The sequence below is a fragment of the Erinaceus europaeus genome, chromosome 7, assembly GCF_950295315.1.
Source record: "Erinaceus europaeus chromosome 7, mEriEur2.1, whole genome shotgun sequence".
In the NCBI taxonomy this organism is placed as follows: domain Eukaryota; kingdom Metazoa; phylum Chordata; class Mammalia; order Eulipotyphla; family Erinaceidae; genus Erinaceus; species Erinaceus europaeus.
The window spans coordinates 132773712-132799681 of NC_080168.1; the positions used below are offsets into that span (position 1 = coordinate 132773712).

The 25970-nt window shown below is 46.6% G+C and overlaps 1 protein-coding gene across 15 annotated transcripts in view; it reads right to left on the reverse strand.

Moving 5' to 3' along the window:
• ANKS1B (ankyrin repeat and sterile alpha motif domain containing 1B) overlaps positions 1–14667 on the reverse strand; it is a 1227618-nt gene extending 1212951 nt beyond the window's left edge. For all 15 annotated transcript variants that reach the window (XR_009550898.1, XM_060195606.1, XM_060195613.1 and 12 more), the window contains exon 1: positions 14378–14667. Coding sequence is in view for 14 of the 15 variants with exons in the window: in XM_060195606.1 (XP_060051589.1) it covers positions 14378–14511 (134 nt within the window). In the remaining variant the exon portion in view is untranslated. The remainder of the gene's footprint in view (positions 1–14377) is intronic.
• Positions 14668–25970: the final 11303 nt, after the last annotated feature.

Below are 25970 nucleotides of genomic sequence, written 5' to 3' on the forward strand. Positions count from 1 at the left end.
ACCACGGAAGCCAGAACTCCCACCATCTGCTCCCCATAAAGATCCTGGGTCCATGCTCCCAGAGGGATAAAGAATAGGGAAGCTTCCAATGGAGGGAATGGGATATGGACCTCTGGTGGTGGAAATTGTACCTCTTTTAAACCACAACTTTGTCAATCATTATCAAATCACCAATAAAAAAATATTTTAAAAAATGTAGAAGGTGGGGTTGGGCGGTAGCACAGCGGATTAAGCACACATGGTGCGAATCACTAGGACCAGCACATGGATCCTGGTCCGAGCCACCAGCTCCCCACCTGCAAGGGGGGGTCACTTCACAGGTGATGAAGTAGGTCTGCAAGTGTCTGTCTTTCTCTCCCTTTCTCTGTCTTCCCCTCCTCTCTCAATTTCTCTCTATCCTATCCAACAACAATGACAACAACAATAACAATAACAACGATAAACAACAAGGGCAACAAAGGAGAGGAAAAATAACTTCCAGGGGCAGTGAATTTGTAGTGCAGGCATCGAGCCCCAGCAATAACCCTGGAGACAAAAAAATAAATGCAGAAGAGGGGACCAGGTGGTGACAAACCCCATAGAGTGCACATTTAATAATGTTCAAGGACCCAGGTTCAAGCCCCTGCTCCCCAACTGAAGGGGCAAAGCTTCATAAGCAGTGAAGCTGTACTGCAGGTGTTTCTCTTTCTCTCTTATTCCCAAGTCTCCACACTAGCAGTAAATAGTTATACAGAACAGAGAGAATTCTATAAGCAAATACAGCAATTTTTAGTATATTCAAAATACAAGATAGTATATTTGTCATATTTATATGATACATGAAACATTTCAAATGCTTATTAGTAAACAGAAGTATTAAACAAGAACTCAAAGTGACTAAACAAACTTTGGAGACAAGAGAGAGCTTTAATGTGGAAGAAGGCTAACCAGAATTCTGGGGTCAGGACTTTAAATGGCTCCCCAAGAGAGTGAAACATAGCTTAAGGAATACTCCAGATACTGAAATCAACTTACAACATGGCATTTTTAAAAATATTTTTTTATTTATTTACTTATTTTCCCTTTTTGTTGCCCTTGTTTTTATTGTTGTGGTTATTATTATTGTTGTTATTGATATCGTTGTTGCAGGATAGGACAGAGAGAAATGGAGAGAGGAAGGGAAGACAGAGTGGGGAGAAAAAGACACCTGCAGACCTACTTCACCACTTGTAAAGCAACCTCCCTGTAGGTGGGACATGGCATTATTTTTTTAAACATTAAATGATCCAGGTGGTGGGCTCAGTGACGAGAACACTGGACTTAAAAGAATGAGGTCCTGAGTTCAATCCCCAGCATCACATGTGCCATGGGTAATGCTTTGACATCCTTCTTTTTTTCCCTCTCTAATACATATGCAAGTAAATAAATATTTTTAAAATGACTTTAAAATTATATACTATATGCTACAAACTGGGTTTATATGTTAGAAAAATGCCCAGCATCATCCCCATACTGTCTGTCCCATTTCACATGTCTCCAGGGGTAGAGAACATAATGGCTATGCAAAGAGACCCTCATGCCTGAGGCTCCAAAGTCTCAGCTTCAATCTCCTGCACCATCATAAACCAGAGCTGAACAGTACTCTGGTGTACTTACTAACAAAGCCTCAAAACCTAGATATCGACCAGGTCCCATGAGATAGGGCATATGTACAAAGGTATCCATAAGTTAGGGGAAACATATACCTTAAAGCAGAAATGCACAACAGTTTACAGTTAGGACAATAAATGCAGCAAGTAGAAAGACCTAAAAAGACACCATAAAGTACCTAATCAAATAATTTCTACTTAGACCTAGATACCCTCCTGACCTCCCTCCCTCAATTGCACATCCCTCAATCACTCCAAAGCTAACTGTGTCAAAGTAAGGACTACAAAAGCTGAAAAAGGGCAAGAGACCAGCATACTTTAATGATAGCTCTTTTGATTACTACCATGCCACCACATCATCCAGGGCCCTCATCAGGGAGTCCTGGGATTCCCACACAGACATGATGGGCCTAGACCTCTAATAGATCCCTCTCTCCACTGTCACTGGTCATCTCCATCAGGAACAACATAATGGACCCCTCTGTGGGCCATTATAGCACCTTGCCCTCAACGTGGATCAACAATGGTAGGGAATGTTCCATTCTCCAAAGGGAGGTTGGACAACATACTCTACCTATCACATGAGGAAGATGGGTCCTGAAATTAGTGCAGCCTGGAATGTTCCTACCTAGACCACAGAATGTGAGCTCAGACCTACAGGGATGCAGAGGTTACATAGACTCCTATGTTGAATATGGGCCCCAGATGAGATCAATGGGGATTACAGTTAACAATATTTATATACTTTCCCCATATTTGGGTCTACTCTCTTCCCTGATTCAGCTTTCTAGTCCTTTTTCCAACTATGACATCATCTCCCAAGACAATACCTTTGGTCAAACAGCACATTAGCTGTCAGGCAAAAACTAGTAGTCATGGGCCCCTTGGAATATACCTAAAATAGACCTACTAGCTTTTTCCAAAACAAAGACCTCAAATCTTCATCTGCAATATTCCAGCCTTTAGGTTCATGATTAGTCAACAATTTGTGTGGCTTTATATGTTAACTCAATTTTCAGCCACCAGGTTCCAGATGTTACCAGGATGCACCCAACCAAACTTCCCTGGTCAGATGACCCCACCAATGTGTCCTGGAGCCCCACCTCCCCAGATCTCTGCCCCACTAGGGAAAGACAGAAACAAGCTGGGAGTATGGATCAACTGACTTACCAATGCCCACGTTCAGCAGGGAAGCAATTATAGAAGCCAGACCTTCCACCTTCTGTACCCTATAATGACCCTGAGTCCATACTCCCAAAGGGATAATGAATAGGAAAGCTTCCAATGGAGGGGATAGGATATGGAACTCTGGTGGTGGGAACTGTGTGGAATTGTACCCATTTTATCCTAAGGTCTTGTCAATATTTACATTTTATAAATAAAAAAATGTAAATCCTTTTTCTACAGCAACAGTCTTATAAGAAGATATAAATGATGGGGCCGGGTGGTGGTGCAACAGGTTGAGTGCACGTTTCAATGCACAAGGACCAAGGTTCGAGACCTGGTCCCCTGCAGGAGGAAAGCTTCATGAGTGGTAAAGCAGTGTTGCAGATGTCTTTCTATCTCTCTTCCTCTGTATCCAACCCTTCCCTCTCGATTTCTGGCTGTCTCGATCCAGTAAATAAATAAATAAACAAATAAATAAATAAATATTAAAATTTTTTAATTATATATAAAAAAATAAGATACATATGACAATATATATGCAAACTCCCTATGGAAAAATCTTCTCCCTCAACTCTGTCATAAGAATTCCAAAGCTAGAATTAAGAACTTGGGGACAGAGGGGGCAGTGGAACACTTAGGTTCAAGCCTCCCAGGAACATTGGATGCACAGTGCAAGCAAGGACCCCCAGCAACAGCCCTGGTGAAAATAAGAAACAAAACAGAAAAGCCTAGGACAGAAAGGGTTAAAGGATATCTGGGGTCTGGGAAACAGAAACATCAAGCAGGCAACAAGAAATGAGGTTGGCTCTTTCCGCACACCTCCATCACCCATTTTGATTAAAGAATGGGACAAGTTATCAAGTTAGGCCAATTGCTTCAGCTCACTTAACTAGAAGTAATTAACCACTTTAAATAAAGTTGCCCTCACAACAAAATAGGACCCAAATAATTTTCAAGCATAACTGAATCAAAGTTCCATTTTACATAAATTCATAAAGTCATGTGAAGTAAGAGAGCACTACCGGGTGGGCAGGGGGAGATAACATAATGATTATGGAAAGAGACTCTCATGCCTAAGGCTCCAAAGTCGCAGGTTCAATCCCCTGCACCACCATAAACCTGAGCTGCTCAGTGCTCAGGTTAAAAAAAAAAAAATGAGGAGGAGGAGGAGGAGAAGGAAGCACTACCTATAGGAAAAGCATCAGAAATGAACACTCTTTGGACACTGTACTAGAAGAAACTAAGAAAAAATATATCCTTGATCTTATTTTTTGATTCATTCTAAAAACCCACACAATTTCAAGCCTTAACCAGATTTAACACAAATATAAACTTCACTTGCTGTAGTACTGGTGTAAAAGAAGAAAACCAGGTTCTAAAACGTGTTCCTAGATCTGGTTACACAATTCATGGGGCTTTCAACCGGAATTTTGGCTCTGCCTTCCATATGGTTTATATGACCATCTCATCAAAGATGAGAAAGAACTGGAATACAGGTGGAGTCTTCTGTGCAGATTCCTGCTTTGCTCAAATATAAATTTTCCCCCATATCACATATTTTGTATAACCTAAATGCATTATATTTCCATGAGTTAAAACTATGATGCAAATGTTCAAAATGGAAACCAAAAACATACTAAATGCACTAGCTGTTAAACATGCTTCAGGTTATGCAGGCATAAATTAATCTTTTCCAATTTTCAATATGAATTATAGTCAGCTTCCATTTCTGGTTAAATGTTCAGTAAGAATGTTATATAATAGACTTCTTGAAAGAATTTTCTAAAATTAAGTCAAGTGCATAAGTAAATTACTTCAGTATAAAGTTGGAACTAAACAAATTATGTTCACTGACACCAGAGAGGTCTAAAATCAGGATACACACTGATAAGTAGCTCTAATAAATATGTTTCTATATTAAAGTCAGTGATTCCTATTCCTCATTTCCAGTAACTATAAGAAGCCATTGAGACATATCAGAAAAGTAAGAATTGAGAGATCTTGTAGTTGTCACCAATTTGTTGTCATTATCTCCCTACTACACATCAGCCTCATAGTTTTGAAGAGCAAGCTGAAAACCTGCTTACTAGAGAAAGAGGTCAAATCCCTTCCCTCTCTTCCTGCTCCCTGCCATGCAGCTGGCACACTGTTCACTCTGGCAGATCAGCTCCCTGAACATAATAGTGCAATCACTGCCTCAAACATCATTACTATCTAAAATAGATAACCCAGTTGCAACTTGACTATTTTTAAAGACATAACATTTCACACAGCTTAACTCCTATATTTGTGATTTATTTCATTTAACCAATGCAGTTTCCCTGGAAGTATCTTACATCAGAGGCCCAAAAATTTGTCCCACAATTGCCCAAAAGCTGTAAAAATCATGATATTTCTAAGTTGCCTATCTCTTTGTGCCTGTCAGCAAAAACTTTGTGAACTTAATTCTAAGTTTGAAAAAAATTATAAATTCCCTGATTTCTATGTCTATGGTGACCAGATTACAACAACAACACCACCAACAATTTTTATTAACCTACTCTTACACATGGGTAAGGGGGAAAAGAGGAGAGGAAAATCCTGCTGAGAAAACACTTGGTCTGACCCTGCCAAGCAACTGCATGTGAGACTCGAATTCAGTAAGTTCAGGAGCTTCTTTCCTATTTCACACTATTGAAACAACATCTGGTGTGTTCTGTTCAAATTTAAGGAGGTCATTACAAAACTTGAGAGAAAGTGAAGAAGAAAAAGACAGTGGCGAAAACTATGAAGTATAAGTCTTATCACCTATGTTCTACTGTCACACAAAATTTTGCAAATAAAATTGTGTGTGTGTGTGTGTGTGTGTGTGTACACACATGTATATAAATGTATGAATAGGGGGCCGGGCGGTAGCGCAGCGGGTTAAGTGCACGTGGCACAAAGCGCAAGGACTGGCGGAAGGATCCAGGTTCGAGCACCCAGCTCCCCACCTGCAGGGGAGTCGCTTCACAGGCAGTGAAGCAGGTCTGCAGGTGTCTGTCTTTCTCTCCCCGCCTCTGTCTTCCCCTCCTCTCTCCATTTCTCTTTGTCCTATCCAACAACAATGACATTAATAGCTACAACAATAAAACAATAAGGGCGACAAAAAGGAATAATTACTAAAAACATCTAAAAAAAACATTAAAAAAAGGTATTAGCAGTATTTCCTTTAGGTTATAAATTGGATTCAAAGGTTCATTTCATCCTGAAGTATTTTTAATATTTTATTTTCTTCCTCTTTTTTTTTTTTTTGCCTCCAGGGTTATTGCTGGGGCTTGATGCCTGCACTATGACTCCACTGCTCCTGGAGGCCATTTTTTCCATCCTGTTGCCCTTGTTGTTGATAGTGTTATGATTGCTGCTATTGTTGGATAGGACAGAGAGAAATGGATAGAGGAGGGGAAGACAGAGAGGGGGAGAGAAAGATAGACACCTGTAGACCTACTTCACCGCTTGTGAAGTGACCCCCCCACACACAGCAGGTAGGGAGCCGGGGGTTCGAACCGGGATCCTTAAACCGATCCTTCTGCTTTACACCATGTTTTATTTTACTGTAATGAGAAATATAGAGAGAAAGATATAGAGAGACCAGAGCACTGCTCAGGTCTGACTTATACTGGTGCTGGGGATTGAACCTGGGGCCTTAGAGCCTCAACTATGAGGGCCTTTTTGCAAAACTATTATGCTATCTCTCCAGCCCATTAAAAGGTTCATTTCAAGGGGGGGGGGGGCAGTGATAGCACAGCGGGTTAAGCACACATGGTGCAAAGCACAAGGACCAGCGTAAGGATCCCAGTTTGGGCCCCTGCTCCCCACCTGTAGGGGAGAAGCTTCACAAGCAGGTCTGCAGGTGTCTGTCTTTCTTTCCCCCTCTATCTTCCCCTCCTCTCTCATTTCTTTCTGTCCTATCCAACAACAACTATAAGAACTACAACGATAAACAACAAGGGCAACAAAACAGAAAAAAATGGCCTCCAGGAGCAGTGGATTCATAGCGCAGGCATCGAGCCCCAGCAATAACCCTGGAGGCAAAAAAAAAAAAATTTATTTCAGGGTAACCTCACCTCTCCAGAGCCCTGCCACACTAGGGAAAGACAGAAACAGGCTAGGGGGGATGGATTCATGGGGGCGCTGGCATCTTCAGAAATATCCTTATCTAGTAATTCCTTCAAAGGACCTCTCTGCAATTTATTTCAATGCCCAGAAAACACTAAGTTTTAAGGATTTTTAAATTACTATTCATAGCAAAAACAATGGTCACATAAGACTATCTAAATTGACCATAGATCTTAAACATTAAAGCAGGTTCAGTGAATAAATCTTAAAGACCTGGCAAATCACAGGTCTTTGAATCACAAAACTCCAAAAATTTTTTTAATTTAAAAATCTGGGGAGTTAACAGTTTACAGTCAACAGTAAAATACATTAGTTTGTACATGCATAACATTTCAAAGTTTTCCACATAACATTTCAACACCCACTAGGTCCTCCTCTGCCATCACATACTAGGACCTGAAGTTGGTTGTGTTTAGACATGCCTGAAGATGAGGATGAAAGGTTGCTGGAGGTTCTATCACAATTAATTCTTTACTGTGTAACCTTGGAGAAACGAAAAGGGAAGATAGCTGTTTAATCACAGAAAATAGGAATATCTAGGAAATAGAGGTCTTGGTGTGCCTTTTAATTCAGGCACAGGATATGAATATTTCAATGGATAGTTGATTTGGAGGAATAGTTCTATTTATTATAATTAAGAACAAAGGGCTGTGCAATTGTTGTTTTTCACAACTATATACTTAATTTGATTGAAGTATGGCAAGTGGTAGGTAACAGCATTGGATTGAAAATTTTCATTGATGCAACAAATGCTCAATCAGGGGAGGGGATGCGATATGGAGATCGGGTGGTGGGAATTGTGTGGAACTGTACCCCTCTTATCCTATGGTTTTGTTAATGTCTCCTTTCTTAAATAAAAAAAATTTAAAATAAATAAAGTATAGAAGTTTCTCTTAAAACTTTCAAAAGAAAATGAACAAACCTAAACAAAACTCCAAATTTTTACCATTACTACTTATGTGACCTTAAACAACTTTATCTTCTGAGAACTGAAGGTCAGTTTCTTATTGCATGAGATTCATGATGCATTTGGCACAAGATCTGACACCATTGTTACACAAATTAAAGTATGGAGGGGTGCCAAGCCTGTCCCATAACTCATTAGAAAACATTTTTAAATTTCCAAGTGACCTTATTTAAAAAAAAAATTTTAAAGGAGTCCAGCAGTAGCTCAGTGGGCTAAGCACACGTGGCACAAAGCGCAAGGACCGCCGTAAGGATGCTAGTTTGAGCCCCTGGTACCCTACCTGCAGGGGAGTCGCTTCACAAGTGATGAAGCAGGTCAGCAGGTGTCTATCTTTCTCTCCCCCTCTCTGTCTTCCCCTCCTCTCTATTTCTCTCTGTCCTATCCAACAACAACAATAATAAAAAACAAGGACAACAAAATGGAAAATAAATAAAAATAATTTTTTTATTTTAAATAATTTTCTGATGGCAGTTATTTGTGAAGTAAAAATAAAAGATTTCATGTGACTCAAAGTATTAACCAAAAAGTACCAGTTCAACACTTAGCTTCTTCAAAGATAGTGTCAGTTTGTTATTCAATATGAAACTGGTAAGTGCCAGTGAGTTTGAAGGTTTGATGTGGTTTTGATTTATACAACTTAATTCAAACTACTCTAGTGAATATGTTTCTAGTTTTGTTTTGTGTGTACACTCTTGAACAATTACTATTATTATCTGGAAAAAACAGTGAGAGAGAGAAAAAATCTCTCTTCAAAAGTACATTGTACATCACAATTTCGATATTTCAGTTATTGTCTATAACATCAAATAGTTTGTATTTAATGTCTGAAACCCCACATGTGTTTAACTAATACAACTGAAAGAGTATCTAGAAGATATTTGTCTTTATTCCTTTTATCACAAATAAAGCCTTTTTAAAATCTTTTATCACAATGAATTTAAATAAAGTTATCACTGTTCTCAAATTGTTTAGCACTTTTCCAAAGGAATCCATAATTTTTACTAATCTCTTTCAATGTATATATTTCCAGACATAACTATTTTTTATAACTTGCATGATCTACAGGAAACATATTTACTTTACCTGCAACTTAAGACTGTAGTAAAACAAACTACTTTTATATAAATTGCCTCCGAGGAATGTCAATTATCGTAATTAAAATATGAAGTATAGGTTTGAAAGTTCAAATTATCTGAAAAAAGAGTATACAGGAAAGTCACCACTTCTAAGACCTGTTGGGAAAATGTTCTGTAAATGTTCATTGTTCTGAGTGTGCTGTCATTCCAGTAAAATGTCACTGTCAACAAGTACAGACAGTCACATATGGGACTTATTCTCCAACCAAATTCACTTTTCTGCAACACAACTGTGTTCATTTTCCCTCCTAGCTAGCTAGCACTGTAATGGCATTTTCTAAACACCACAACCCATGAGAACTAGTGTAAAGAGCACAGTGTTATCGTGCAAAAGTTTGTCATAAGCACTTGTCAGGAGTAGAAAGAAATAGTTTTTCTAAACCAAGAAATCATTTAAAATTGTATTTTTTTAAGCACACTTGGGTTGCCTGAGAGATATTTCAGGGTAGAACTATGAATGGTGATTGATATCTCCAAAAAAAGCCAGGAAAACACTGAATGGCCAAGATTTTAGAGACTGAAGAACTGTTCTTGAATTTTACCCAATGAATATGCTTCAGGCTTCCTCCCAACTAATTTCATTAGTCCATCAATTCAACTTCTAAGTTAGTAGCTCCTTATATATGCAAATTAGCCCACTGAATAGAGACCTTGACATTTTTTAATGTCGTCTTGGAGAGATCCTCTGGGTCCGTTGGTCTCCCCTGCAACATCTTCTTAGGCAAAGGCCTCTCCTATCTCCCACACAAGCTGCCCCACGCCCACCACCCTAAGCCAGAGTGCAGGTAGCTGCAGAGTGCTAGGAGCGGGCCACCCCAGCTCTGCACCGTCTCCCACACCCTATACAGACAGGTGCTACCTGTAAGGTGCCCTGCCTACATTGCACGGCAGCACCCGCCCCAGCACAGCGTGCTCTCTGCAGGAGGTGGTGTGGTGTTTGCAGAGGGGGCTGCCTGCTGCCAGGGCATCAGCCAGGGCATCTCCACCCTTCTGCTTTCAAGAGACAACCCCCCAATAAAGGGCTGGCTTCCAGGCTGCCAAGCGGTGCTGACACTGCCCCCCCAAAGACTAAGTCCCAGGCTGCCAAGGGGTACTGACATAGGCCCCCACCCACAAAGAGACTAAGTCCCAGGCTGCCAAGGGTGCTGATACCACCACCCCCAAAAAAGACTAAGTCCCAGGCGGCCAAGGGTGCTGACACAGCCCCCCACAAAGAGACTAAGTCCCAGACTGCCAAGGGGTGCTGACATGGCCCCCGACAAGATTTAAGTCCCAGGCTGCCAATGGGTACTGACATGGCCCCTCCACAAAGAGACTAAGTCCCAAGCTGCCAAGGGTGCTGACACAGCCCCCCCCCCAAAACAGACTAAGTCCCAGGCTGCCAATGGGTACTGACATGGCCCCTCCACAAAGAGACTAAGTCCCAAGCTGCCAAGGGTGCTGACACAGCCCCCCCCCAAAACAGACTAAGTCCCAGGCTGCCAATGGGTACTGACATGGCCCCTCCACAAAGAGACTAAGTCCCAAGCTGCCAAGGGTGCTGACACAGCCCCCCCCACAAAACAGACTAAGTCCCAGGCTGCCAAGGGTGCTGACTCAGCCCCTCTACAAAGAGACTAAGTCCCAGGCAGCCAAGGGTGCTGACACGGCCCCTCCACAAAGAGACTAAGTCCCAGGCAGCCAAGGGTTCTGACATGCCCCCCCCCACACAAAGAGACCAAGTCCCAGGCTGCCAAGGGTGCTGACACAGCCCCCACAAAGGCTGGGTTCAGGGCCGCCAACACCAGAAGCTCCTGCTCTAGAAACAGAGTTGATCAGGGTGTTCATTGCACATGGGGTGCAGGCCAGGCGCAAGGTGGGGGCTTGGGGCTCCAAGTGAGGGTTGGGTCGTACTCTGGTGAGGGTTCGGATCTGTTCAGGTGAGGGCTGCTGTCCTGACCCAGATGAGGGTTGGGGGTCCTGCCCTAGGTGAAAGCTGGAGTCCTGCCCAGGTGAGGGTTTTGGTTCTGCCCAGGTGAGGGCGGGGTCCTGCTCAGGTGAGGGTTGGGGTCCTTCCCAGGTGAGGGTCAGGTCCTACCAGGTGAGGGTCCAGGTCCTGCCAGGTTAGGGTTGGGGTCCTGCCAGGTTAGGGTTGAGGTCCTGTCAAGTGAGGGTCAGGTCCTGTCAGGTGAGAGTTGGGTCCTGTCAGGTGAGGGTCAGGTCTTGTCAGGTGAGGGTCAGGTAAAGCCAGGTGAGGGTCAGGTTCTGCCAGGTGAGGTAAGGTCCTGTCAGGTGAGAGTCAGGTACTGGCAGGTTAGGGTTAGGTCCTTCCAGGTGAGAGTCGGGGTCCTGCCAGGTGAGGTTCAGGTCCTGCCAGGTGAGGGTCAGGTCCTGTCTGGTGAGGGTCAGATCCTGTCAGGTGAGGGCCAGATCCTATCAGGTGAGGGTCGGGGTCCTGCCAGATGAGGGTGCCAGGTGAGGGTGCCAGGTGAGGGTCGGGTCCTATCAGGTTAGGGTCAGGTCCTGCCAGGTGAGGGTCGGGCTCTGCCAGGTGAGTGTCGGGTCCTGTCAGGTGAGTGTCAGGTTTTGCCAGGTGAGTGTCGGGTCCTGTCAGGTGAGGTTCAGGTCCTGTCAGGTGAGGGTCCTGCCAGGTGAGGCTGGGGGTCCTACCAGATGAGGGTTGGAGTCCTGTCAGGTGAGGGTCAGGTCCTGTCAGGTGAGGGTCGGGGTCCTGTCAGGTGAGGGTTAGGGTCCTGTCAGGTGAGGGTCAGGTCCTGTCAGGTGAGGGTCAAGGTCCTGTCAGGTAAGGGTCGGGGTTCTGTCACATAAGGGTCAGGTCCTGACAGGTGAGGGTTAGGGTCCAATCAGGTGAGGGTCAGGTCCTGTCAGGTGAGGGTCATGTCCTGTCAGGTAAGGATGGAGTCCTGCCAGGTGAGGGTCAGGTCCTGTCAGGTGAGGGTTGGGTTCTGTCAGGTGAGGATTGGGTCCTGTCAGGTGAGGGTCATGTCCTGTCAGATGAGGGTCAGATCCTGTCAGGTGAGGGTAGGGTTCTGTCACGTGAGCGTCGGGGTCCTGTCAGGTGAGGGTCAGGTCCTGTCAGGTAAGGGTCAGGTCCCATCAGGTGATGATTGGGGTCCTGCCTGGTGAGGGTCGGGTCCTGCCAGGTGATGGTTGGGGTCCTGCCTGGTGAGGGTCGGGTCCTGCCAGGTGAGGGTCGGGTCATGTCAGGTGAGGGTTGGGGTCCTGTCAGGTGAGGGTCGGGGTCCTGTCAGGTGAGGGTCGGGTCGTGCCAGGTGAGGGTCAGGTCCTGTCAGGTGACAGGTGAGGGTCAGGTCCTGCCAGGTTTGGGTCAGTTCCTGTCAGGTGAGGGTTAGGGTCCTGCCAAGTGAGGGTCGGGTCCTGTCAGGTGAGGGTCGGGGTCCTGTCAGGTGAGGGTCAGGTCCTGTCAGGTGAGGGTCGGGTCCTGCCAGGTGAGTGTCAGGTCCTGTCAGGTGAGGGTCAGGTCCTGTCAGGTGAGGGTCCTGCCAGGTGAGGCTGAGGGTCCTACCAGATGAGGGTTAGAGTCCTGTCAGGTGAGGGTCAGGTCCTGTCAGGTGAGGGTCGGGTCCTGTCAGGTGAGGGTCGGGGTCCTGTCAGGTGAGGGTCAGGTCCTGTCAGGTGAGGGTCAGGTCCTGTCAGGTGAGGGTCAGGTCCTGCCAGGTGAGTGTCAGGTCCTGTCAGGTGAGGGTCAGGTCCTGTCAGGTGAGTGTCGGGTCCTGTCAGGTGATGGTTGGGGTCCTGCCTGGTGAGGGTCGGGTCCTGCCAGGTGATGGTTGGGGTCCTGTCAGGTGAGGGTCGGGGTCCTGTCAGGTGAGGGTCGGGTTGTGCCAGGTGAGGGTCAGGTCCTGTCAGGTGACAGGTGAGGGTCATGTCCTGCCAGGTGAGGGTCGGGTCGTGCCAGGTGAGGGTCAGGTTGTGCCAGGTTTGGGTCGGTTCCTGTCAAGTGAGGGTTAGGGTCCTGCCAGGTGAGGGTCGGTTCCTGTCAGGTGAGAGTCAGGTCCTGTCAGGTGAGGGTCGGGTCCTGTCAGGTGAGGGTCGGGTCCTGTCAGGTGAGGGTCAGGTCCTGTCAGGTGAGGGTCAGGTTCTGTCAGGTGAGGGTCAGGTTCTGTCAGGTGAGGGTCAGGTTCTGTCAGGTGAGGGTCAGGTTCTGTCAGGTTAGGGTCGCGTCCTGTCAGATGAGGGTCAGGTTCTGTCAGGTGAGGGTCAGGTCCTGTCAGGTGAGGGTCGTGTCCTGCCAGGTGAGGGTCGTGTCCTGCCAGGTGAGGGTCGGGTCCTGCCAGGTGAGGGTCGGGTCCTGTCAGGTGAGGGTCGGGTCCTGTCAGGTGAGGGTCGGGTCCTGCCAGGTGAGGGTCGGGTCCTGTCAGTTGAGTGTCGGGTCCTGCCAGGTGAGGGTCAGGTTCTGTCAGGTGAGGGTCGGGTTCTGTCAGGTGAGGGTCGGGTCCTGCCAGGTGAGGGTCGGGTTCTGTCAGGTGAGGGTCAGGTTCTGTCAGGTGAGGGTCAGGTTCTGTCAGGTGAGGGTCAGGTTCTGTCAGGTGAGGGTCAGGTTCTGTCAGGTGAGGGTCAGGTTCTGTCAGGTGAGGGTCGCGTCCTGTCAGATGAGGGTCAGGTTCTGTCAGGTGAGGGTCGCGTCCTGTCAGGTGAGGGTCGCGTCCTGTCAGATGAGGGTCAGGTTCTGTCAGGTGAGGGTCGCGTCCTGTCAGGTGAGGGTCGCGTCCTGTCAGGTGAGGGTCAGGTTCTGTCAGGTGAGGGTCAGGTTCTGTCAGGTGAGGGTCAGGTTCTGTCAGGTGAGGGTCGCGTCCTGTCAGGTGAGGGTCAGGTTCTGTCAGGTGAGGGTCAGGTTCTGTCAGGTGAGGGTCGCGTCCTGTCAGGTGAGGGTCGCGTCCTGTCAGATGAGGGTCAGGTTCTGTCAGGTGAGGGTCAGGTTCTGTCAGGTGAGGGTCAGGTTCTGTCAGGTGAGGGTCGCGTCCTGTCAGGTGAGGGTCAGGTTCTGTCAGGTGAGGGTCAGGTTCTGTCAGGTGAGGGTCGCGTCCTGTCAGGTGAGGGTCGCGTCCTGTCAGATGAGGGTCAGGTTCTGTCAGGTGAGGGTCGGGTCCTGCCAGGTGAGGCTGCCGCTGTGTGTGTGGAGGACTCAGCTCCGCGCTGCCGCCTCAGCTGAACCAGCCACTGCTCCCAGGAGCCGCTGTCCAGGGTTCAAGCCCCCTCCCCGCACGCAGTGTCACGGCCTCACCCGGCTGGCTCCGCGTTCCAGCCCGCGCTCCCCGGCAGCGTGCGGCGTCCGTGCCCCGGGTTCGAGCCCCTCCCCGCCGCCCCTCCGGCGGCCTCACCTCAGCAGGCTGGACAGCGGCAGCGGCGCGGACCCGCCGCCCAGGATGCCGCCCCTGCGGCCCGACAGCAGCTTCTCCACCTGCGCCGCGTTGCCGGTGCGCGCGGCGTCCAGCAGCTCCTGGTCCTTCCCCATGGCGCGCCCGGCCCTCACGCCGCCCGGCCCCTCAGCGCCTCGCCGTCCCGCGGCGCCATTCCCGCGGCGGCCACTCCCCTGCGGGCGGCGGCGGGGACGCGGAGCGGAGCGGCGGGAGCGGGAGCCCGGGCGGCCTCGGGCTCGGCGGCGGACGGCGGGCTGAGGGGCTGAGGGCCGAGCAAGCGGGCGGGACAGCGGCGCCTCCGAGGCCCGGCGCGGGGGGTGGGAGGGGCGGTCGGGCGCTCGGCGACGGAGGGCGCGCGGGGTGGCGCGTGCGGAAGGGGCGCGAGGAGGCCGAGGGCGCGCGGGGGCGTGTGCGCGCGCGGCAGGTGCGTCCCGTGCTCAGCCCGCAGAGGCGGGAGGGGGCGGGGCCTGGTCGGGGCGGGGCCTGAGAGGGGGCGGGGCCTGCGCGGGGAAGGGGCGTGCGCGGGGCGGGGCGTGTGGGGCGGGGTCTTCTCGGGGCGGGGCCTGCGTGGGGCGGGGCCTTCCCCGCCTTTCTCCTCCTCTCCCTCCTCCTCCTCTGTCCTCCCCCTCCCTCCACCATGCCCCTCCTCCTTCCTCCTTCCACCCTTCTCCCTCTCCCTCTCCCTCTGGCCTCCTCCCTCCTTCTTCCCCCTCCTCCTCTCCCCTCCTTCTAACCCCCTCCTCCCGCCACCATCCCCCTTGTCCCTCCTCCCTTGGGCCTTCTCCTCCCTCTGTTCTCCTCCCTCCTTATCCCTTTCTTCCTCCCACCTCGCCCCTCCTCCCTCCTCCATCGCCCTCCTCCTTCCTTCCTCCACTGTTCTCCTCCCTCCCCCTCCCCCTCTGGCCTCCTCTCTCCTTCTCATCCTCCCTCCCCCTCCTTCTTCTGCCCTCCTCCCTCCACTAGCTCCCTCCTCCTTCCTCCCTTCACTCTTCTCCCTTCTCTTTTTGATTTCCTCCCTCCTCATCCCTCCTTCTTCCACCCCCTCCTCCATCCTGTTTCCTGGGAACTGCCTTAACCTTGTGAGAACCGCACTTCTTCATGGAGGCGAGTCTAGGGAGGCTCAGGACCCCTCCTCCATGACAGGCACCCAAGGGTGCAAGCAGGCTGATGGGCACCTCACCCTGGGCCAGGACAGGGGTCTGTCCTCCCTCGGCATCCGTCCTGGTCTCTGTGAGGGGTGTGTGGCTCCCACTCTGGGTTTCTTCCTTGAGGATAGGCTGACTTGGAAACATAAATATGAAAGCAACAGGAAAAGGGTCTCTCTGAAAATTCTCCCACGTCCACCCTGGGGGAAGGTCCAAGTGGGCACAGACTAAAGGCCACTCTGACTGGCACTCGGTGGGCCTGGTTATTTCCTCCTGAAATTTGGTGGCACCTTGTGTTTCGCATGCCCTTGGAGTAGATGCCAGAAATGTTAACTGTTGGTAGTGCACTGGGGGAGAAAAGAACAGAATGTGGACTGTCCTGAGAACAGCTCAGTGACCTAGTTATTGCTACAGTGTGCTCATTTTGGAAATGAGGAAATAGTGACCCACAGAGTTAATGAGATTTTTCAAGATGCTACACACAGTGACTAACAAAACTGTCTTGCTCATAGCCCAGACTCTTTGCAATACACTTCCTATACCCATTAAAAAATGTAAAATGAACAGACATTAGTTATCACAGATATGTGGTGAGCACTTACTAACTTAGTTATCACAGATATGTGGTGAGCAGGCTCTATGCTAACTCCGAAAGAAAATAGTTCATCTAAGCCCTCATAAGAAATCCTATGAAAGACAACAATGAGATACCACTTCACTCCTGTGAGAATGTCAGACGTCAGAAAAGGGAACAGCAGCAAATGCTGGAGTGTGGGGACAAAGGAACCCTCCTGCACTGCTGGTGGGAATGTAAATTGGTCCAACCTCTGTGGAGAACAGTCTGGAGAACTCTCAGAAGGCTAAAAGTGGACCTGCCCTATGATCCTGCAATTCCTCTCCTGGGGATAGATCCTAAGCAACCCAACACATCCATCCAAAAAGATCTGTGTGCACATATGTTCTTGGCAGCACAATGTGTAATAGCCAAAACCTGGAAGCAACCCAGGTGTCCAACAACAGATGAGTGGCTGAGCAAGCTGTGTGCTATATACAGAATGGAATACTACTCAGCTATTAAAAATGGTGACTTCACTGTTTTCAGCTGATCTTGGATGGAACTTAAAGAAATCATGTTAAATGACATCAGCCAGAAAGAGAAAGATGAATATGGGATGATCTCACTCACAAGCAGAAGTTGAAAATCAAAATCAGAAGGGAAAACTCTAAGCAGAACTTGGACTGGAGTTGGTGTATTGCACCAAAATAAAGGACTCTGGGGTGTGTTGGGGAGGGTTCAGACCCTGGAACATAATGGCGGAGGAGGACCTGGGTAGGGGGTTAGTGTTATGTGGAAAAACGAGAAATGTTACACAAGGACCAACTACTGTGCTTTACTGTCCACTGTAAACCATTAGTACCCCCCCCCATAAAGAAAAAGAAAAAACCTAGTGTGGGTTGTATTATTATATGGAAAAGTGGGAAATGTTATGCATGTACTAACTATTGTATTTACTGTTGAATGTAAAACATTAATACCCCAATAAAGAAATTTAAAAAAATAAATAATAATAAGAAAAAGAAAAAGAAAGAAATCCCATAAAATGAGTAACCATTTTTTTTTCTTTTATAGATAGGTACATGGATTAACCAAATATCATGGAGCTAGAAAGTAACTGAGCCAAAATTCAAATCCAGGTCCACCTACTTTTCAGAGGAAATTTTAAGTATAACTTGGGGACATTTTTAAGACCCTCACAGATAAATAACAACAAATTAGAGAAAAGTATGGGATTCAGTGTTCTTAAATTTCATTTGAGTGGTTCAGAGAATTGAATAAATTATGGTTCCTCATGTAGTTTTTCAAAAGGAAGTAGATTTTGAGCTAGGGTGGTTTTTGTTTTAGAGTCTGTTTTAATAAGAAAATACTAATATCTACAATAATAATATGATCCCTGACATGATGGGACTAGCAGACCAGTGAAAGAACTGAGAGCCATTTAATTCAATTTGAAAATGGTTTAGAGCTAACTTTCTACTTTTCTAGTGTTATCATCTAGGCAAAATAAAAAACCTTCCACTTACTAATGTTCCCACCCAAGCAAACACACCTTTCCCAGAACATACTATAGATGCTCAATTGGTCAAGCTGAAGTCATCCACAGTTTTTACAGACAAAATTTAATTGTCACTGAATCAGTGATCAGAGGAGTCTTCCCAACTCACTGTTCTCAGAACCAACCCCCAGTGGGAGAACCACTGACAATGTTTTACTCTAAGAATCAGTCCAAGGGCTGGAGAGATTACAGCAGAGCACATGGCATTTGCACACAGGAGCTCCCAGATTCCAGCTTTGCATGCAAGAGATCCCACATCTCACTCCTTCCACTGCCAATGACCACAGCTGACTAGTGCTCTAGAAAAAAAAAATGGTGGGAGTTTGGGTGTGGGAAATGGGGAGAGACTAAGTTCCAGACCAGAAAGTAGCGACTGGGGTAAAGGCCATTCCTCACCATGTGCGCAACCCAGGTTTAAGACTGGGAACGACAGGGGAGTGGCATGGTACAGGGGAAACGTGTGTGTGTGTGTGCGTGTGCGCGTGTGCGTGTGCGTGTGTGAACTTCTATCTAAATGTAAGAATGGAAAAATGAAATTAAAGCCCTGGTTCCACAAAGCAAAAAAGGAAGATTTAAAAAACTATAGGGAGTGGCATGGTACAGGGGAAATACCAGTGTGTGTATGTGTGTGTGTGTGTGTGTGTGTGTGTGTGTGTGTGTGAACTTCTATCTAAATGCTAGAATGGAAAAATGAAATTAAAGCCCTGGTTCCACAAAGCAAAAAAGGAAGATTTAAAAAACTATAGGGAGTGGCATGGTACAGGGGAAATACCAGTGTGTGTGTGTATGTGTGTGTGTGTGTGTGTGTGTGTGTGAACTTCTATCTAAATGCTAGAATGGAAAAATGAAATTAAAGCCCTGGTTTCACAAAGCAAAAAAGGAAGATTTAAAAAACTATAGGGAGTGGCATGGTACAGGGGAAATACCAGTGTGTGTGTGTGTGTGTGTGTGTGTGTGTGTGTGAGTGTGTGTGTGTGTGTGTGTGTGTGTGTGTGTGTGTGAACTTCTATCTAAATGCAAGAATGGAAAAATGAAATTAAAGCCCTGGTTCCACAAAGCAAAAAAGGAAGATTTAAAAAGATATAGGGAGTGGCATGGTACAGGGGAAATACCAGTGTGTGTGTGTGTGTGTGTGTGTGTGTGTGTGAGTGTGTGTGTGTGTGTGTGTGTGTGTGTGTGTGTGTGTGTGAACTTCTATCTAAATGCAAGAATGGAAAAATGAAATTAAAGCCCTGGTTCCACAAAGCAAAAAGGAAGATTTAAAAAGATATAGGGAGTGGCATGGTACAGGGGAAATACCAGTGTGTGTGTGTGTGTGTGTGTGTGTGTGTGTGTGCGCGCGCGTGTGCGTGTGAACTTCTATCTAAATGTAAGAATGGAAAAATGAAATTAAAGCCCTGGTACCACAAAGCAAAAAAGGAATATTTTTTTAAAAAAAAAAATCAGTTTCCATAGTTCTAAGTGCTCTGGTGTATATAATACTCAAAACCAAAATTTCAGCTTCAGATGACACAATATGAAGAACCCAGACATCTGAATAGAAGTCCACATCCTTGCTCCCAGCATCCAACCTAACATTCTCCTTGTGCCTGTCTGGAACAGCATCTTCCTGAGGGGACACAAACACCAAGCACATCATGATATTTGCAGTCTTTCTACATATATGGTTCAAACTGTTGAAAACCGTGCAATGCCCATCACCCCGGTTCTGATCAACTAAGAATATGTACAGTGAGCAAGGTGAGCATCTCATGAGAGTATCCTCCTTACTGCTGGGTCAGGTAAGCACCTAATATCATGTAAAATGTAGATATCTCTTTGAAAATAAGACTAGGACCCCCTCCTCATGTAAATATACATGTTGGAACTGCCTCCAGGGAAAGTTAGGTCTGCATATGTGACTTCATAGATCCAAACACTTGTTTCACGAATGCGTCAAAGATCTGTGTACACATATGTTCTTGGCAGCACAATTTGTAATAGCCAAAACCTGGAAGCAACCCAGGTGTCCAACAACAGATGAGTGGCTGAGCAAGTTGTGGTATATCTACACAATGGAATACTACTCAGCTGTAAAAAATGATGACTTCACCATTTTCAGCCGATCTTGGATGGACCTTGAAAAAATCATGTTGAGTGAAATAAGTCAGAAACAGAAGGATGAATATGGGATGATCTCACTCTCAGGCCGAAGTTGAAAAACAAGATTAGAAAAGAAAACACAAGTCGAACCTGAAATGGAATTGGAGTATTGCACCAAAGTAAAAGACTCTGGGGTGGGTGGGTGGGTGGGGAGAATACAGGTCCATGAAGGATAATGAATGACATAGTGGGGGGTTGTATTGTTAAATGGGAATCTGGGGAATGTTATGCATGTACAAACTATTGTATTTACTGTTGAATGTAAAGCATTAATTCCCCAATAAAGAAATAAAATTAAAATAAATAAAAATTAAAAAAAAGAACTGGGAAGGATGACAGGGTTGCAGGACTGCCTTTCAAAAGCCTGCAGACAAGGCTGAGGGGATGGCATAATGGTCATGCAAAATATGTTCTTGTCTGAGGCTCCAAGTGTGCAGGTCTAATCCCAGCACCATAAACCAGAGCTAAGCAGTGCTCTGGTTGAAAAGAAAAAAAGTGGGGGCTGGGCGGTGGTTCAGTGGGTTGAGTGTACATGGTGCAAAGTGCAAGAACCCATGGAAGGATGTGGGTTCGAGCCCCCGGCTCCCCACCTGCAGGGATCACTTCACAGGCGGTGAAGAAGGTCTGCAGGTATCTGTCTTTCTCCCTCTCTGTCTTCCCCTCCTCTCTCCATTTCTCTCTGTTCTATCCAACAATGACAGAAATAATAACAATAATAATAACAACAATGATAAACAAGGGCAACAAAAAGGAAAAAAATTAGCATCCAGGAGCAGTGGAGTCATAGTGCAGGCACCCAGTCCAAGCAATAACTCTGGAAGCAAAAAAAAAAAGAAAGATAGAAAAGAAAAAAGTAATGATGATAATAATGATGGTGGTGGTGATGGTGGTGGTGGTGGTGGTGGTGGTGGTGACGATGATGTTGATGACGATAATGCCCAGGTCAGTGGTCATCTGTTTGAGTGCACACATTCTCATGTGCAAAAACCTGAGTTCAAGTCCTTTGTCTTCACCTGCTAATGAAGTAGAGCGGCAGGTGTCTCTCTTTCTCTCTCTTCCTATCTCCCCCTCTTCTCTCAATTTCTCTCTATCCTACCAAAAGAGGAAGAAGGAGGAGGAGGAGGAGGATAAAGAGAAGAGGAGGAGGAGAAGGAGGGAAGGAGGAAGGAAGGAAGAATAAAGGAAATGAAAAAATGGACACTGGGAACAGAGGATTTACTATGCCAGCATAAAGCCCCAGCAGTAGCCTTGGTGGCAATCAAAGTAATAAATAGCATGCTGATGAAAAAATGGCCACCATATGGGTGGAAGGAAGGTTAATGCCCTTCAAGATCCAGGAGATACGTAAGACAAGGAAGAAGGAAGGAAGGAAGGAAGGAAGGAAGGAAGGAAGGAAGGAAGGAAGGAAGGAAGGAAGAATGGAAGGAAGAAAGGGTGGGCTACAATTAGCTTGTTTCGTGTTTTAAAAGCAAGGTAACCCTACCTACTACTAAAGCAGATCCAACGGAGACAAGCAGAGAAAGAAATTGGGGCTGAAGAGATACCATAACGGTTCAAACCCCAGCTCCCCACCTGCAGGGGGGTCACTTCACAGGCAGTGAAGCAGGTCTGCAGGTGTCTTTCTCTTCCCTTCTCTGTCTTCCCCTCCTCGCTCAGTCTCTCTCTGTGTTATTCAATGAAACAAAATGGCCACAGGAGCAGTGGATTCATAGTCCAGGTACGAAGCCCCAGTGATAACCCTGGAGACAAAAAATAAATAAATAAAAGGGAGGGAGAAAAAGAGAAAGAAAAAGAGAGAGAGAGACAGAGACAGAGACAGAGAGAGACAGAGAGAAGGAAAGGAAGGAAGGAAGGGAAAGAAACTAAAAGCATTTCCTGTACCCAAGCTCCCTCATGGAAGGAGGAACAGACGTTTATTTCCCTCCTGGGAAAGATGACGAGTAAGGACAAGGTGCCCGCCAAGACCAGCACAGCACACAGTATTGCCTCACATGCTGCTGCCTCCACCACTGTCCCCTTCTCTTTCAGAGCCTCCTGTCTTCATCCAGCCCCTGTGAGAGTCCCTGTGCACCCCAGGTGGCCCGAGACACAGCCCACGGATAAATGTCATCTTTTCTCCCAAAGAGAAGCCCTCTGAAATTCCAAAATAGTAATAACAACAACAATAATAATAGACTATCTCTTGTGTTCCCACTGAAGAAAATAGCTAGCGTTCTGGCGAGTCTATTACACAAGCTCTGAGTGAAGTGACTAAAAAGGGCACAAGAACACTTTTGGCTTCTTTAAAAAAAAAAGTTATTGATGAAAAAGAGAGAGAGAGAGAGAGAGAGAGAGAACCAGAGTTTCACTGTGCTGTGTGCAATGCCAAGAACTGAAGTCAGAACCTCATGCCTGAGAGCCCAACACGTTACCCACTGTGTCACAGACTACATCACCTTTGCCTTTTGTTTTTGTTATTATGATAGAGACAGGGAGAAAGGATGGGGGAAGAGACACCTGCAGGACATAGTGCTCAGAGGGTCCTCAGAGCCAGGCCCTTGGCACAGCCACTCGTGCATTTAGCCCCTGCCTATGGCTCCTTGACTCACCCTCTTCCTTGTTCTGCTCTTTACTTCCATCTTGTCTAGAGAAGAGATTGCCAGACTTTTTTTTCTTCTTTGCCTCCAGGGTTATCACTGGAGCTTGGTGCAGGCACTACGAATTCACTGCTTCTGGCAGCCAATTTTTTTCCATTTTATTAGGTAGGACAGAGAGAAATTGAGAGAGGAGGGGACGACAGAGAGGGAGAGAGAAAGAGAGACACCTGCAGACCTGCTTCACCGCTTGTGAAGCTTTCCCCCTGCAAATGGGGACCAGGTGCCCACACCTGGGTCCTTGAGCTTATCCTTGCCCTTCATACTATGTGTGCTTAACCGGTGGGTGCACCGCCACCCGGACCTCCGGCTTTTTCTGTATGAGGCCAGAGTCTCTTGCGTGACTCAGCTCTGTGGCTGTAGCTCAGGCAATATTTAAAAGAATGAGCATGGCTATGAGTCAAGGAAACGTTCATGAAGACTGGATTTGGGTTTTGTACACGAATTTTTATGTTTCACAATAGTCTCTTCATTTCTTGTGAAGCCAGGGACTCACAGAAGTGTGATTTCATTGCTCCAGGCTGCTTTTCTGTTCAGAGACAGAGAGATCACAGCGCCAGAACTGCCTCTCTGGTACTGGGGTTGGAACCTGGGCTGCACACAGGCAATGGAGTAGCCCAGCCCTGTGAACTGTCTTTCCTGTCTCCATTTCTGTGTCCCCAGCCCCTCGACTGGAAACTGCAATGGTTGTCCCAAGATCACAGACAATGGGCTATTATTTCTATAACTATCTGTCTATATTTATATATATTTGCCCATTTTTTCTACTGTCCTGCCTTCTCTTCCTAAGTCACACCTACTACTTCTGAGTGTACTACTTTTTAAAAAAAAATTAATATTTATTTATTCCCTTTTTGTTGCCCTTGTTTTTATTGTTATAGTTATTATTGTTGTTGATGTCGTCGTTGTTGGATAGGACAGAGAGAAATGGAAAGAGGAGGGGAAGACAGAGGGGGGGAGAGAAAGACAGACACCTGCTGACCTGCTTCACCGCCTGTGAAGCGACTCCCCTGCAGGTGGGGAGCCGGGGGCTCGAACTGAGATCCTTATGCCGGTCCTTGTGCTTTGCGCCACCTGCAGCTTAACTCATTGACTACCGCCCAACTCCTGTCCTTCTACTTTTTTTGCTCCTCTTTTTCTCTCTGTGTCCTGATGGAATTGGGGTTCAGACCCCTCTGGTCATCAACCCTAACATTTACCCCTCTGAGAGTCTGGACCAAAGATCTTTATGGGGAGCAGAAGGTGGAAGGTCTGGCTTCTGTCATTGCTTCTCCACTGGGCATGGGTGTTGGCAGGTGGATCCACACCCCCAGCCTGTGTCTGTCTGTCCCTAGTGGGGCAGGGCTCTGGGGAGGGGAGGCTCCAGGACACATGGGTGAGGGCGTCTGCCCAGGGAGGTCAGGATGGCATCATGGCAGCATCCGCAACTTGGTGGCTGAAATACAGTAAGATATAAATCAGATACAAATTGTTTAATGAACAGGAACTATAAAGGAATAGAGCAAATGGGAATAGGGAGTTTAGGGTGGAGGTGTGGTACTTTTGGACTGTTATATTATCACAAAAAGTAAAGCTGAGTTTTCCAAAGTTTCCTGTATGATATCATGTTAGATTCGGCTGTAAGTTTCACAAAATAAATGTGTGTGTTACTTGGAAGGCAGAGGTCAAGTGGCACCATGACAGTGGGAAGACCAGTGCAGACTGACCAGTGCAGCAGAAACTCACAGCTTTTGTCACTCCTCTGTGTCTGGCTTCGTTTTTTAAGGCAACACTTAATCCCTTAACTCCTCCCACACATTCTGGGTCAACGATCGTACCATTCCATTATGAAATGTGTCAGAACCCCTGCAAAGAAAGTGAACAGCAAAAGGAAAAGGATTCCATGTCGGAGAAGTAAATATGTGTCAGCCATTTTGGGCTCTGGAAGTGGCTTGGTGCTGTCACACATTCAAAACAGGGTCCGTCTCCCCAGTGCTGGGGTGTGTGGAGGGACTCCTGATTCAGCTTCAGCCATGGATCAACATTGCCTGAACTATTCCTTCCGGTACAAGGCTCCAGCAGCCCCCACTGTAGGCATGCTGATCTTGGCTCTAGTTCTCCACGGTCACCTGTCACTTGAATTTTAGATGAGGCCAGGAAACATCATTGATTTTTAGTTCCTTTTTGTTGATGATGTAAGGGTAATTGATGACCTCCAAACCGTTCATCTATCATGGCTCCGGTTTGAAGTTGTATTTTTCTAGATGTGTCCATTTTATCAGGGTTCTTGCTGGCATGTATACAACTCCCCATTCTTGGCATCAGTGTAGCATCCTCTAGAGGACAACCAGGGTACACAGAAATATTCTGGAGAGCAGCAGGAGACTCCTCTAGGGTTTGGCCCTGGGCTGCCACATGAGAACAGCTCCAGCGGGGAAGCTTCATGAGTAGTGTAGCAGTGCAGTGCTCTCTCTCCCTCTCTCTCTTCTTTTATCTAGAGAAAAGAAAGGAAAACAAAATGGCCACCAGGAGCCCCAGCACTAACCTTGGTGGTAAAATCAAAATCCTGTTGACCTTTCCTGTAATGCATGCAGAGTTTGTTGTGTCTGTTCACACGAGGCTGTAGACACAGCACATTGGGAGTCTAGTGTTAGTCAAAGGTCTTCAGTGAGAGCTCACGTATTAAACAAGTGTCAGGCTTTGTTTACTTTATAGAACAGGTAGTAGAAGGTCAAGGTATCCAGACTTCGTGATGTGAAACTGCTAGAATTTCACACCCCATTCTGTTTTACAGTTCCATATATTTAATTCTGTGCTATTCATATGTATGTGTGTATATATAAACATGTATACTGAACTTTTGTTTATAACTATATTTAGTATATATACAAAAGCAATTTATTCTTTCAACTGAGTGTGATATATGGTCCTATGAACATAAATTAATCCCATTCCTGACTTTTTTCACCTCTCATTTCGCTCTCTTTTTTTTTCTTAACCTTTACTTATTACTGGATAGAGACAAAAAGAAATTCAGAGGGGAGAGGGAGCTACAGAGGGAGAGAGAGACACTTGCACTTCTCATGAAGTCCCTGCATTGAAGACCAGGGGCTTGAACCCAGGTCCTTGCACACTGTAATGTGTGTGCTTAACCAGGCGTGCCACCACCTGGCCCCTCAAGTCTCATTTCTCCACACTTTTAATATCGTCATGACCATGTGGTTTAATTTATCAAGTGGACTGTTGGCAAAAGTCATACAGGCATTTTTAACTTATTGGCAGATTGGAGCTTGGCCGCTCCTGTTGAGAATCCTGACAGGCTGTAAGAGAACTAAGGCCAACAATTAGGCGAATGCAGACACAGGAATCCATCCCAGATCATTGAGGCTCCACCCAGCCACCAACTAACCGTAACTGCGTGATGAAGCCCAGGAAAGGGCATGAGAACCTCTTTGCTAAGCACAGCCCAGGCTGATAACCCACAGAAGCAGGAGCTCATGATTATATTGAAGTTTAGTTTCTCCTTCCAATAACATTTTAA